The 14015-nt window shown below is 39.9% G+C and overlaps 1 protein-coding gene across 1 annotated transcript in view; it reads right to left on the bottom strand.

Annotated features, from left to right (window-relative positions):
• pum3 (pumilio RNA-binding family member 3) overlaps nucleotides 1–14015 on the bottom strand; it is a 50633-nt gene continuing 36618 nt past the window's right edge. The window contains exons 15-18 of the mRNA XM_072590574.1: nucleotides 11573–11795; nucleotides 8883–8970; nucleotides 2697–2787; nucleotides 1–523 (exon numbers count right to left, since the gene is read on the bottom strand). Of these exons, the coding sequence (XP_072446675.1) occupies nucleotides 391–523; nucleotides 2697–2787; nucleotides 8883–8970; nucleotides 11573–11795 (535 nt within the window). The 3' untranslated portion in view covers nucleotides 1–390. The remainder of the gene's footprint in view (nucleotides 524–2696; nucleotides 2788–8882; nucleotides 8971–11572; nucleotides 11796–14015) is intronic.

The raw sequence follows: 14015 nt of genomic DNA, 5'->3' as shown, positions 1-14015 counted from the left end.
AAGGCTTCTTTTTATATGTTACAATTACTTCATATATTTTATTGTATAAAATAAACAACTTGGGATAACCAATTTTTAAAAAGTCCACAGCAGAAACTTTTGCAACCATGATTCATATTAACAGTATGAATTGGAATGACATTGCCTACTTTGTGTCACCAATAGCTTTGTTCAAGTCCTCCCATAGAAATATTGGGTGTTAAAGGCCAGAAATCAGTTGGTTATGTTTTCAATTGCAAAACGTGAATTTTGGAACATTAGGAGCTTGAAAATAGCTGATGCAAAATGTTACTGTAACAAATTACTATTCCTTTAAAATTATTATTCCTTTACATTTTATACGTATGAAACATTTTGAGCTGTCTTAGTGAGGCACAATATTTTCCACCTTCACTTGGCAGTCAATTTTTCTATCAACATTTCTACACCCTTCACATTTTCCATCATCTTTAACTTGGGAATGAGCCTCTTGAGGGCTTTGTTTACTTTCTTGGATACATCTTCATTCTTACTCTGAAGAAGACTGAAAAAAGCAATGTAGAAACATTAAAGCTCATGGTTAAAACAATTTTGCAAGAGCTGATTCCAGAAATCAAATACCTTCCTGCAATTCATTGGAAAAAAAACAAAACACCAAACAAACTGAAATTACTTGAATTGTTAGAACCCTTGCTGAGTTTTCATTATTTTTCTTTTATTCTTTTCTCAATTTTGTCATGGAGCTGTGAACTATGGGCAGCAGCTTGTATTTTGAAAAAAGGACAAGAGAACAAATAAAGCGGCTGTTGATTTGTGAGACGAGGCCTAGGAGTTAACTGCAGGTTGGGTTTTGATCAAAAGATTTAACAGACCTTCGACCCTGGGGAGCACATTATGTTTAAACAGATAGCAAAAGTTGGCTGTTAATGAGGTCAGTCCCTGGGAATTGGTTCCATCAAGTCTGGAAGAGACCTTATGCTCAAGCAGATGGCAGATGTTGAACGGTGACTGGAACCTTGCGGAGGAGATGGTCAGTCTGTCAGGGAGAAGCGAGAGTTTAAACTGGGTTTTGGACCGTGTTTTCTGTGAGAAAGGGTTTGGGTGTCATTATTACAACATGATGATTTGAAAGGCCCTGCGGAACTTCCCATCAGCAGCTGCTGGATGTTCCAAGAATAAAAGCTAAGCCATAAGAATGACCAAATTCCCCTGGGTGAACTGAAATGGTGGGCCTGATCGATGCCTGTGGAAAATCAAACGAGGAACAATTATCGATGCCTGTGGAACAACACATCATGAAAAACACTGAAGTAATTCGGCCAGTTTTGTGTTTTTATTGGTGTTTAACCCTTGACACTTGTTTTTCTGTCTTCCGCGTGATTAGGACTGAAAACAAAGATTATTTGATTTAAAACCACAAACATCAATTACATTTCTTTGATGTTTAATTTCGCTCCGCCAGTTACTGTATTGCCAATACAGAGGAGAAAAGCAGATTAAATTCAACTGTGTGTTGTGTTGTAACAAGATACACAGCAAAGTTTATTGAAAACTTTACTTGAAAACAATGAAACACATTGATCATCACCGAGAAAGTAGCTGCTACTTGATATTATAAAATTCCATACTGTAATGAGAAGTGAATGAGAGCATTAAGCTTCTGCAGGGAAACAATTTAGGAGCAGAACTTTAGGGGTTATCATGTTACAGTCTACTTTATACTCTGGAGCTTGGAAGATTTGCTGGGGAAAGCCATGCCGAGTTGCTCCACCACATCTGATAGACAGGATACAATTCAGCCACAGTAAACTGATGGTGGACAGAGTGAATTTGATTTAGTGCAGATAAAGCAAACTACAATGTCTCAAGAGAGCATCAAGCTTGAGTCCTGTCGCAGCCCAACACAACCTGGGTAATGTGAACTGTGTTCCATCATACTCCAGACTTGTGCCATTTAGATGATGGAAAATTCTTCAGGATAAGGCAGGCGAATTATTTACCGCAGAATGGCCAGCACCTGAACTGCTCCAATCGCCAATGGCAATGATTGGCTGGTTGACTTCTAGGTTCGTTAGCTCAACTGGTTGGGTGGCAGGTTTGCAATGCAGAGTGACACCAACAGCGTGGGTTCAATCCCTTCACTGGCTGAAGTCACCATAAATGCCTCAACCTCTCAACCTTGTCCCTCACCTTAGGCGTACTGACCCTCAGATTAAACTCACCAACAATCATCTCTCTGTAATGAGAGAGCAGTACTAAAGCCCCACGGTCACTTTACCTTTGCCCATCAGGATATTAATGCAGCAACATTATGGAGAGGAGTAAGGTGGGGTTGGTGGACAGAAGTGGCCATTATGGTCAGCAAACCACTTAGATTATGTACTCTAAGTTAAACACCAAAGCACACGCATCCTACAGATCTTCCCAATGGTATCTCCACAATCTTCCTCACCTTTCAAAAATCTCTTTGGACCTTCTCAATTGAATCTGTTGTAATCCTACTTTATCTCCAACTGGAATACTCACCATTTAGCATATTGTAAAAAGCTCTCTAGAACATCTCCGCACATTTCAAGAGCACACATCACTAAGACCATGTATTTTCCAATTCTATTGTTAAAAGATCTGACATACACAATCTGATCTATAAACATTTAAGTTATTTAATATATAAAGAAATCATGTGACCATGAATTGGAGTTTAATTTAATGCTTACCAACAAAGCACAATAGCTCCACGGTTTACCTGCGCCCAGGATTTTAGACTCTCAATTCCAACACGTTCTACTAATGTCCTTGCAAAGCACTCTATAAAAAAAAATTTAAATTTATTAAGTAGTTTTCTTCAGGTATTTGTGTTGTGGCCTTTTAAGTCATACCCTGGAATAGTTACATTTCACCTCTATCAAACAAAGGTTTCCCATTTTTATAACACAACTGATCCTTAAACAGATTAATTTACTATGATAAGTATGTCAAAAACATAAACAGAATTGTTTAACTGCTATGATTCGTTTAATTGGCCATAATGACACCCCAAGAAGCCACACTACAAAGACTCTCAGTGTAATCTATCTTCCCTTCCAGTTGTCTCAGGGTAACGGGTTTGCAAAGGTATTTCTTTTAAAATAAAACCAACATCACTTTGAATAATGGGAATGTATACCCTGCTCACTTTAATTTCAAATGGTTGTCATTATAATGCGTAAATACCTATACATTGTTAGTAAATGGCATAACCTAATGCAAGTTCAAGAGGAAAGTTTATGTCCATTTCCAAGTTTAATAATTGTATTCATATGTTAACATTTTGAACAAATGGAATTGATCACCGGCCTTGAATTGAGGAGAAAGCATTCTTCTGAAAGTTGTCAGTCGAGAATTTTCTTCCCAGAGAGGTCAGGTAATTGAATATTTATAAAGCTGAGTTCGGTAGATTCATGATTGACAAGGGAGTCAAACGGTATAGGATACAGATAGGAAAGCAGACTTGTAGCCACAATATATCAACTGGGGAAGCAGTTTCGAGGGACCATGTGACCTTTTCACTGCTACTATTTTGTACATTCATAATGCAATGCAACTGGACTTGACATAGGCTCCCATTTAATTGAAGCGTAGAAAAATATTCACATGACTGAATAAATTTTGGTTGATCACGATTCACGCACGATTACTTGAGGATGAAACATAGTATTTAAAGTCACACTTGTCAGCTAGTCAGCTCTTAAGCAAGGCTTCAGAAAATTATGAAGCACTTTGAAACGGTCAGTAAAGAATTGAGTTCAAGTTGGAATGGTGTGTTTAATCAAGCAAGGGAACATCAAAGCATGTGAGAACTGTCAAAAGTTGAAATCTTTGAGCACTTGGAGAAATTAAGCCAGCGCTGGAAAGCTATTGAAGAAAATCTATAACCATTGATTACAACAAGTACAACCAGTCCTAAAAGCAAACGTAGAACATCTAGGAGCAAAGCAAAAATGCCTAATGCCGTAGTAATTAAATTACTAAAAAACATTTCTCTCATGTTGCTGCCTGGGGGCTAGCTGCGTAATGGAACTCATTTATGATGCATTAAATACAGTAACATTTAAATTTGCCAAGCAATCTTGTAGTACCCATATAATTATGCTGGTTAAGCACAACCAACAAAATACTGGAATGAATATGGCATTGGCATTAAATCAATGGTCACAATTATGAAGTTACATTGTCCTTAGTGTTGCTCTGCTGGTTTGGATTTTATGGTTAAAACGCTTCAAAATCTCAAGTCCCTGTATAACTTACCAATGTATATTATTGATTAACATCATATTTTGGAATCATCTATCAACAGTTCTTTTAAATTTAAAATATTTGTTGTGGTTATTTGATTAGATATATGGTGAAGTTTGCATCTTTTTTTGTTCTAGAAATGGGACAATAATTTGCAGAAAGTAAGTGTGCCTTTGTTATTGGAGGCGGAGGAAATAGCCAACAATATAGCGTAAATAGATGTAAATTTGCTCATTGAGTTGGAAGGCTCGTTTTCAGATGTTTCACACCATACTAAGTAATATCATCATTGAACCTCTGGTGAAGCACTGGTGTTATGTCCCACTTTTTATTTATGTGTTAAGGTTTACTTGGGCTGGTGATGTCATTTCCTGTTCTTTTTCTCAGGGGGTGGTAGATGGGGTCTAACTCTATGTGTTTGTTGATAGAATTCCGGTTGGAATGCCATGCTTCGAGGAATTCTCGTGCATGTCCCTGTTTGGCTTGTCCTAGGATGGATGCATTGCCCCAGTCGAAGTGGTGTCCTTCCTCTCTGTATGTGAGGATACTAGTGAGAGAGGGTCATGTCGTTTTGTGGCTAGTTGGTGTTCATGTATCCTGGTGGCTAGTTTTCTGCCTGTTTGTCCAATGTAGTGTTTGTTCCAGAGTTTGCAAGGTATTTTGGAAATTATGTTCATTCTGCTTGTTGTCTGTATAGGGTCATTCAAGTTCATTAGCTGCTGTTTTAGTGTGTTGGTGGTTTGTGGGCTACCATGATGCCAAGAGGTCCGAGTAGTCATTTCCAATATGTCTTTGATGTAGGGGAGAGTGGCTAGGGTTTCTGGACGCATTTTGTTTGCTTACTTGGGTTTGTTGCTGAGAAATCGGCTGACTGAGTTTATTGGGTACCCGCTCGTTTTGAATACGCTGTGTAGGTGATGTTCCTCTGCTCTTTGTAGTTCTTCTGTGTTGCAGTGTATGGTGACTCATTGAAATAATGTTCTAATGCAGCTTCATTTGTGGGTGTTGGGATGATTGCTTCTGTAATTCAGTATTTGGTCCAAATGTGTTGTTTTCTTGTAGACGCTGGTTTGAAGTTCCCCATTGGGCGTTCGCTCTACTGTGACATCTAGGAATGGCAGTTTGTTGTAGATTTCTGCCTCTTTACTGAATTTTATGCCAGTAAGGATATTATTGACAGTCTTGAAGGTTTCTCTAATTTGTCTCGTTTTGCAATGACAAAGGTATCATCCATGTAGCAGACCCAAAGTTTGGGTTGGATGGTTGGCAGAGCTGTTTGTTCGAGTCTCTGTATTACTGCCTCTGCTAAGAACCCTGATATCGGAGATCCTAGGGGTGTTCCGTTGATTTGTCTATAGGTTTTGTTGTTAAAACGTGAAGTGGGTGATACGGCATAGGTCCACTAGCTTAATGATGTTGTCCTTGCTAATGACAACACATCTATCCTGGGACAGGCTAAGCAAAGACATGCCAGAGAATTCCTAGAGGCCTGGCACTCCGACCACAAACAAACACGTAGATCTAGATGCCATCTATCAACCCATCAGAAAACAAACAGGAAATGACATCACCACAAACCCCAGGAGCCCCATCCAGGAGAAAGATATAAATAGAAAGCAGGAGACAATAGCTTCGCTTCACTTGGAGGTCGCCATTGATGATGTTACCTAGGCAGGTAATGAAACGTCTGGATATCAAACCTATAGCTCAGCGAGCAAACCTACACCCTGAAGTTGGTGGTGTTTGGTGTATGTGTCTTTGGTTCTTCTAATAGTGTACTCAGTGTTTCCTTGGCCAGGTTGATGTTGATGGATGTGAACAGGGCTGTTACATCAAAGGAGACTATTATTTCATCCTCCTCTATCTTGGTGTCTTTGATGGTCTTCAGGAATTCTTGGGTGGAGTGAATGGAGCGGTGTGGGTCTTCTAGTTCCTTGGCTAGTCTGTATGTTGGTATTCCAGGTAGCGAGCCTATGGGTCTGAAGGGGACTCCTGGTTTGTGAATTTTGGGTAATCTGGGGAAGCATGGTGTGTTTCATCCATCTGGTTTCATTTTTTGGAAGTCTGTCTTGTTTAATTCTCCAGATTTCTGAAGGACAAGCCAGAGACACACACACAAGAATTCCTAGAAGCATGGAATTCCAACCAGAATTATATCAACAAACACATTGATTTGGACCCCATCTAGCACCCTCTGAGAAAGGGAACAGGAAATGACATCACCAGCCCAAGGGAACCTAAATACATAAATAGAAAGCGGGACATAACATCAGGGCTTCACCGGAGGCTCACTGATGATGTTATCTAGTATGGTGACAAAACGTCTGAATACAAACCTTCCAGTGAGCAAACTTACAGCCAGAACCTCTACCTGAGCTACAAATCTTCTCAAAACTTGATAGCATAAATGATTTGGACCAGAAGCAATGCTCTGGATTTGGGAAACGTTGGTTTACTGCTCAGCTGTGTGGAAGTAGGATCTATAAATAGTAACAATGGGATCGTGGGGATTGAATGATGACCTAGTTTTGGCAGATGGAGAATCCCACTGGAACTCTGTAGAAGTTGTCTGGCTGGTTCAAGCAATATGGCCTTCTGAGTAATTAGCTCTTGGTTCAAGGCTAGAGATGGTTCTCTTTGTTCGTGTAATAAAGCACAGCCCTATCTGATGGCCCCACTGGAGAATGGCACAGCTGCTGGATATGGTAACCATGCAGTAAGGCAAAAACACAATTACTCGTTATTGGCACAAGTTCTTTAGCATTTTTAAAACTCATCAGAGCTCAAGGCAACATTAGTTCTTATCAGAGAGTGGAACGAGTTCAGATCAAAGAAAATGAAGGCTATTAATATTCAATTTTCCATTTGTTAATATTTTCAGCTTCGTGCTGAGGCAAGTCCTTTGAGAATGTGATCTAAATATTGAAGAAAAGCAAAATGCCTCATTTCCAACTGTTGCAGATTTACCTTACAGGTTGTACAAGTTTCACTGCATCATATATTTTTACTGAAAGCTAATAATTAGCTTAGGATTGGACTTGATATAAAGCGCATTCAAATAGTACCACACATATGGCATTCTGAAATGAAAATTTGGAAGTACTGTTTCGATTTTCCAGCACACACAGATGCTTAGTTTTGCCCAGTGCTGGTTTAGGCTTACTTTGAGGACAGGATCTGTGTGTATTTAGAAAGGGAAGACTGATTAAGGATAGTTAACATTGGTTTTTGCATTGGAAATTGTGGCTCACTAACTTGACTGGAGTTTTTTGAAGACGTGACCAAGAAGATTGATGAAGGAAGAGTGGTAGAAGATGTCTATATGGACTTCAGTAAAGCATTCAACAAGGTTCCGCATCATTGACTGGTTAGCGAGATTAGATCACATTCTGGATTATTGGTGCTGGAAGAGCACAGCAGTTCAGGCAGCATCCAAGGACCAGCGAAATTGACATTTCGGGCAAAAGCCCTTCATTGGATCTAGGGTGTGCTGGCCAACTGGATACAAAACTGGCTTGAAGGTAGGAGACAGAGGGTGGTGGTAGAGCGTTCCTTTTCAAAGTGGAGGCCTGTGACCAGTGGTATGCCACAATGTTCAGTACTGTTTTTCATCATTTATATAAATGATTTGGATATGAATAGAGGAAGTATGGTTGGTAAGTTCGCAAATGGCACCAAAACTGGTAATGTAGTGAAGAAGATTATCTCAAAGTACTATAGGACTTTGATCAGATGGGACAATATGCTGAGAAGTGGCAGATGAAGTTTAATTTAGGAAAATGAGAGATATTGCATTTTGGTAAGGTAAACCAGGGCTGGATTTATACAGTTAATGGTAGGGCCCTGGTGAGTGTTGCTGAACAAAGAGACCTAGATACATAGTCCCTTGAAAGTGGAGTGACAGGTAGACATGAAGGTGAAGGTGGCATTTGGCACATTTGCCTTCATCAGTCAGTGCACTGAGTATAGGAGTTGGGAAGTCATGTTGTGTCTCTACGGGACATTGGTGAGACCACTTTTAGAATATTGCGTACAATTCTGGTCACCCTTCTATAGGAAGGATCATGTTAAAACCTGAGAGGGTGCACAAAATATTTACAAGGATGTTGCCGGGACCAGAGGGTTTGAGCTGCAGGGAGAGGCTGAATAGGCTGGGGCACTTTCCCTGAAGCTTCAAAGGCTGAGGAGTGACCTTATAGAGGTTTATAAATCATACAGGGCATGGATAGGGTGACTAGACAAGGTCTTTCTCCTTGGGCAGAGTCCAAAACAGACATAGGTTTAAGGTGAGAGGTGAAAGATTTAAAAAGGATTTGAGGGGCAACTTTTCATTGAGAGGGTGGTGTGTGTATGGAAAGAGCTGTTAAAGTACGTGGTGGAGGCTGGTACAATTACGACATTTAAAAGGCATCTGGATGGTTATAAGAATGTGGGCCAAATGGCAGGTCAGATTGGGATGTCTAGTCAGAGCAGAAGAGTTGGAACAAAGGGTCTGTTTCCGTGTAGTACGACTCCATAAGTGCAATAAGTCTATGTTGATGTTACATGATGTCTCACCATACAAAACGTGTTTAAACTTAATTACATAACCCTGAGCTTTACGTCCACACCCTCAAAATAAAACTTACCTGGTTTTCCAAGTTCCTCCATCTTTCCATCTTGTTCTATTAACCATTTAAGAACCAGGTGCCCTGCAGGATGCTCTACCATATGGAGCTGAAATGGGGAACAGAAAGAATCATGGAACCATAGAGTCCAGAAGACGGCCTTTGGCCCATCCAGTCTGCACCGACAACATTTATACGAGGCCCACTTTCTCGCACCTGACCCACAGCCTTGAATGTTACGACACTTCACGTGCTCATCTGAGTACTTTTTAAAAGATTGTGAAGTTTCCCGCATCAACTCCCCTCCCAATGCATTCCAGATTCCCATCACCTGTTGGATGAAAAATATTTTCCTCATGTCTCCTCTATATCTCCTGCCTTTAAAATTAAACATTATGCCCTTTAAATAAGGGTAACAACTGCTTTCTATCCATGCTGTCCATGATAATCTTATACACATCAATCAGGTCCTGACTCAGCCTCCTCTGCTTTAAATAAAACAACACAAACCCATCCAAACTCTCTTCATGGTTCAAATGCTCCATCCCAGGCAACATGCAATCACTTCCTTCCGATAGGGAGGTGACAAGAATTGCTCACAGCACTACAGCTGTGGCCTAATCAAAGTTCTGTACAAATCCAACATGACATCACTGCTCTTATAATTTATGCCATAGCTGATAAAGACAAGTGGCCATAAAACCTTCTTAACCACCTTAATAAACTGCCCTGCTCCCTCAGGGACCTGTGGACAAATATCTCAAAATGCCTCTATTACTGAGCTTCCTAATGTCCTGTCACTTATTTAGTATTCCCTTGAATTGTTACTTCTTCCAAAGTGAAACATCTAATTTTTCAGGGATATGTTCCTTCAGCCACTGATTATTCAGGAACCTCATAGTCCCTCTTCCCAAATGCTCAGTCTCCAAAGTGAAGACAGATGTGAAGAACCTTTCTAATGCCTTATCAAAGTCCTCTGGCTCCACACACAAACCCTATCCTTTTCCTGGTTATCCTCTTCCCCTTGAAGAGTAGAATACTTTAGGTCCACCAGTGCTTTTTCATGGCCTCTCTTTGCCCTCTTAATTGCTTTAAGATCTCTTCTGCACTGTCTATACCTAGCAACAGCCTCTGTTATTTTGCTTCCTTTGTACCTGTTTTCTTTCTTAGCCAGTCTTGAATATTCACAGACCTCTACGGTTCTGTATGCTATATTTCACCCTGCACAGAATGTGAATGCCTTCCCTTTCACATTTTGTCAATTTACCCAGAAGTAGCTTTCCCCAGGCTCCTTTCCCCAGATCCTTCCTTAGTCCAATAAAATATGCCTTCCCCAATTCAAAACCTTTTTCTGCAGACCAATTTGTTTTCCTTTTCTAGAACAAATTTAAAACGTACACAGTGTATCGATTGCTATTATTAAAATCTTCACCCACTGCCATTGCAACCACCAGTACAGCTCTGTTCCCCCCCCCCCCCGAATTAATTCCAGCAATGCTCTTGTAGGACCTTGATATAAAAAAAGCTCTCCTGAATGCATTTCAAGAAATCTGCCCCCTTTAAACCTTTTATACCAGTACAATCCCAACTAAAGTTGGGCAAGTTGAGATCCCTAATTATATTTTTATTGCTTGTACACACCTCAGGTTAATTGTCTACAAATTTCCCCTTCGCCTGCCCACTGACCGTTCAAGTGTCCACAATACATTCCCAACAGTGACACTGTCCCCTTCTTACTCCTCAGCACTACCCACAAAGTCTCATTTGATGAACTTTCCAATACATCCTTGATTGTCTTTCCATGAAACAGCAGAACTTCACAGCCCATGTGTTAAGTGTGTTTCTCATCACCCTGGTACTTGGTCATCTGCACTGGATCTGAATCAAGCAACACCTTGAGATTAAGGTTCTCAACCATGTTTTCAAGTCCCTTCATGGCCTTGCCTTTCTGGTCTCTGATCTCACCCAGCCTCTCAACCCTTTCAGATTTCTATGTTCCTTTGCCCATTCTCCAAGGGGAGGTGAGGGCCTTGTGGTATTATCACTGGACTGTTAAACGAGAGACGCAGATAATGCTCTGGGGACCCAGGTTCAAATCCCGGCACAACAGATGGTGGGATGTGAGTTCAATAAAATGTCAGGAATTAAGAATCTAATGATGGCCATGAATCCATTGCTGATTGTCAGAAAAACCAATCTGGCTCACTAATGTCCCTTAGGGAAGGAAATCTGCCACCCATACCTGGTCTGGGCCTACGTGCGACTCCAGACCCACAGTAATCTGGTTGACTCTGAACTGCCCTCTGGGCAATTAGGGATGGGCAATAAATGCTGACCCAGCCCACAACACCCTCATACTGGGAATGATTTTTAAAAAATAAGTCAATCACCACACCATTAAGGGCTGGGTCTTCAGTTTCCAGCTCCCAAGTTCTGGAATTGCCTCCCTACACCTTTTTGACCTCTCCTTTCTCCTTTATTGACTACTGTAATCCAACCCTTTTGTCAGCTAACTGAGAGCTCATTTGACTTGGTGTCATATTTTATTTTATAATCCCCAGGTAGTGTCTTTAGAGTTTTTTATTGCATCAAATGCATTGTATTCATTTTCTTTAATCAAGTTAATTCCACAAAAAAAAATTCCCCCACATAAAAGCCATTATCCCTTCTCAGCACATTTCTAAAATAAAAGATGAATGTTAACACATTACCTCATCATTACTGCCTCCAGGGACAAAGACTTCTGCAGCCACTTCAACAACAGCATTCATGGCAGGCTGCAAATCACCAATGGCATGGCCCAGAATATCTGCCACAATGACACTTTTTGCTTTATTCATCACCATTTCTCGAGCATTGTCTTGTAAGTATTTCAGCAAACTCTGAGAGACAGCTGCCAGTAGTTCACGCTGACGAATATCTGAATCCTTCTTACTGGAATAATAAATAAAAACTTAAATATTTTGACTTCATTTCTGGTAGCAATGCATTTTCAGAACACTTCAATAAGCTCTGCAGAAGTTACTTTTGTTTTTAATTTTAGTATATAATTTTCAATTCCCAAATTTATAAAAAGCACCAAATGAGAATGTGATTCTATTATACCTCATCCTCTTAGATTAAACATAATACAATTGAATACTATGTTTATCAGAAAGTGATGGGCAAATAAAGAGTAGGTTTTTGATCAATTCACATAAAAATAACAAGTCTAGTGTAATTCTAAAATCACAAACTATTTGTCAGTAACATGTGAAATGACAACAATGATAATTCAATTCAAAGAAAAAGTGCTAAAGATGTTAGGGACTATATTTACTACATTTAATGATTGCAAAATTTGTAACCTTGGTTGTGTGTTTGCAGATTTTGATCAAAACAACCTTCACAACCATGTTAGCCTCCCTTAAAAACCCACACTTCATGTACTCTGGAGTTTAAGAGTCTCTTCCACCTCAAAGAACGAGAAGACCCTTCTCTCAGTTCAATTCCTACCATAAGTTAGTCAACCAAAGTTAGCATGGCTTCAAGAAGGGGAAATCATACCTAACAAATTCATCAGATTTCTTTCAGGTAATAAGTAGGACAGATGAAGGGAAACTACTAGTATTTAGATTATTAAAAGGCATTTTAGAAGGCTACTCAAAAGGAGCTCATGCCGTTTGGGCAGGGGGTCAGGATACTGTATTAGTATTTTTAGAGAATTGGTTTACCAATACAAGATGGAGAGTTAGGATTAATGGGGCATTTTCAGGATGGATCTCTAACTAGTGGAGAGCCACAGGGCCACAGTTATGGACAATATATATTAATGAGTTGATGAAATATATGTACTAATGCCAAGTTTGAGGATAGCAAAAATAGGTGGGAGCGAAAATGGTGAGGGTGACACAGTTCACAGAGGTTAATGAATGTGCAAAAACTCTGTGGATGGATAAGAAGAATAGAGGCGATGAATATTAGTTAAGAAAACTGCAGTGCCAAGGGATTTTGGGACCATCATGCATGAATCACAAAAAAAGATGTATACAAGTTCAGCACAATGGGGAAGGCAAATGGAATGTTGGCCTTTATTTCAAATGTAAGGGAGTCAAAAAAATGCGTTGCCCACATCAAGAAAATGATAAAGTTTTGGTCCCCTTATCTCAGAAGGATATACCGGCATTGGACGCAGCCCAGAAAGTTTCTCCAGGTTCGGGATGAACATTTTCTTATATGAGGAGAGGTCAAATAGATTAGCTCTGTTCAGTGCACTTTAGAAGAGTGAAAGTCAACATGACTGAAATATTAAAGATTCTTAGGGGTTTGTCACATTCGGTGCTGAGAGGCAGCTTTCAGTAGGAGCCGAGCGTATAATCTCAGAACAAGGTAGTCACCCACTTAAGGCAGAGATGAGGAGGAATACTTCTCTCAGAGGGTTGTGAATCTCTGGAATTCTTAACTGCAGAGGGTTGTGGAGGCAGTGTTGTTCAGTATATTTCTGACTCAGAGATACAGGTTTTTAATAAGTAAGGGACTCAAGCCTTGTGGGGAAAAGGCAGGAAAGTGCAACTGAAGATCACCAGATAAAATATGATCATATTTACGAGTGAAGCAGACTCAATAAATTATATCCCACACCCATGTCTCATCTCTGTGCTTGACCAATGCTCATTTTATGCTGAAAGATGCAAGTTTTAAGGAAAAGGAACCACATTCATAATTGCATGCTTTGTGCTCTTACCACCTTTAGTACCTATACTTTTACCCCAACTGGATAGACAACTACTCAGACTGGGAGTATCCTTCTTGCTCATGCTAACAAGTAATTAAATCCCTTATTTACTCTCCTAAGGTTTACCCAATACAATAGTGAAAATATATGTCGATAGAAAATATGATTATTGAAAACACAATCCTACTGAGAGCAAGGGAGAGGAGTAAGAAGATAACTGCATAGCTATATCCAATTTATTGAAAAGAATCCAATTCTTTCTGTAAATTCATCAACTTTTCTTGTTCCACCAGTGATTAAAGCAATCTTTTAATTAACCATTATTAGAAAAAGATTTGTTATTCAAGTCCTTGAGTCAATGGGAACCCAGGGGCACACTGTAAGTCACACCCAGCCCAAAATAAAGACAGTCGCGATCTCAGGTACAGGATGCCACTGCA

This window comes from Chiloscyllium punctatum, chromosome 2 (genome assembly GCF_047496795.1).
Source record: "Chiloscyllium punctatum isolate Juve2018m chromosome 2, sChiPun1.3, whole genome shotgun sequence".
Classification (NCBI taxonomy): Eukaryota; Metazoa; Chordata; class Chondrichthyes; order Orectolobiformes; family Hemiscylliidae; genus Chiloscyllium; species Chiloscyllium punctatum.
The sequence above is the reverse complement of the archived record's forward strand: the minus strand, read 5'-3'. Positions and strand labels throughout refer to the sequence as shown.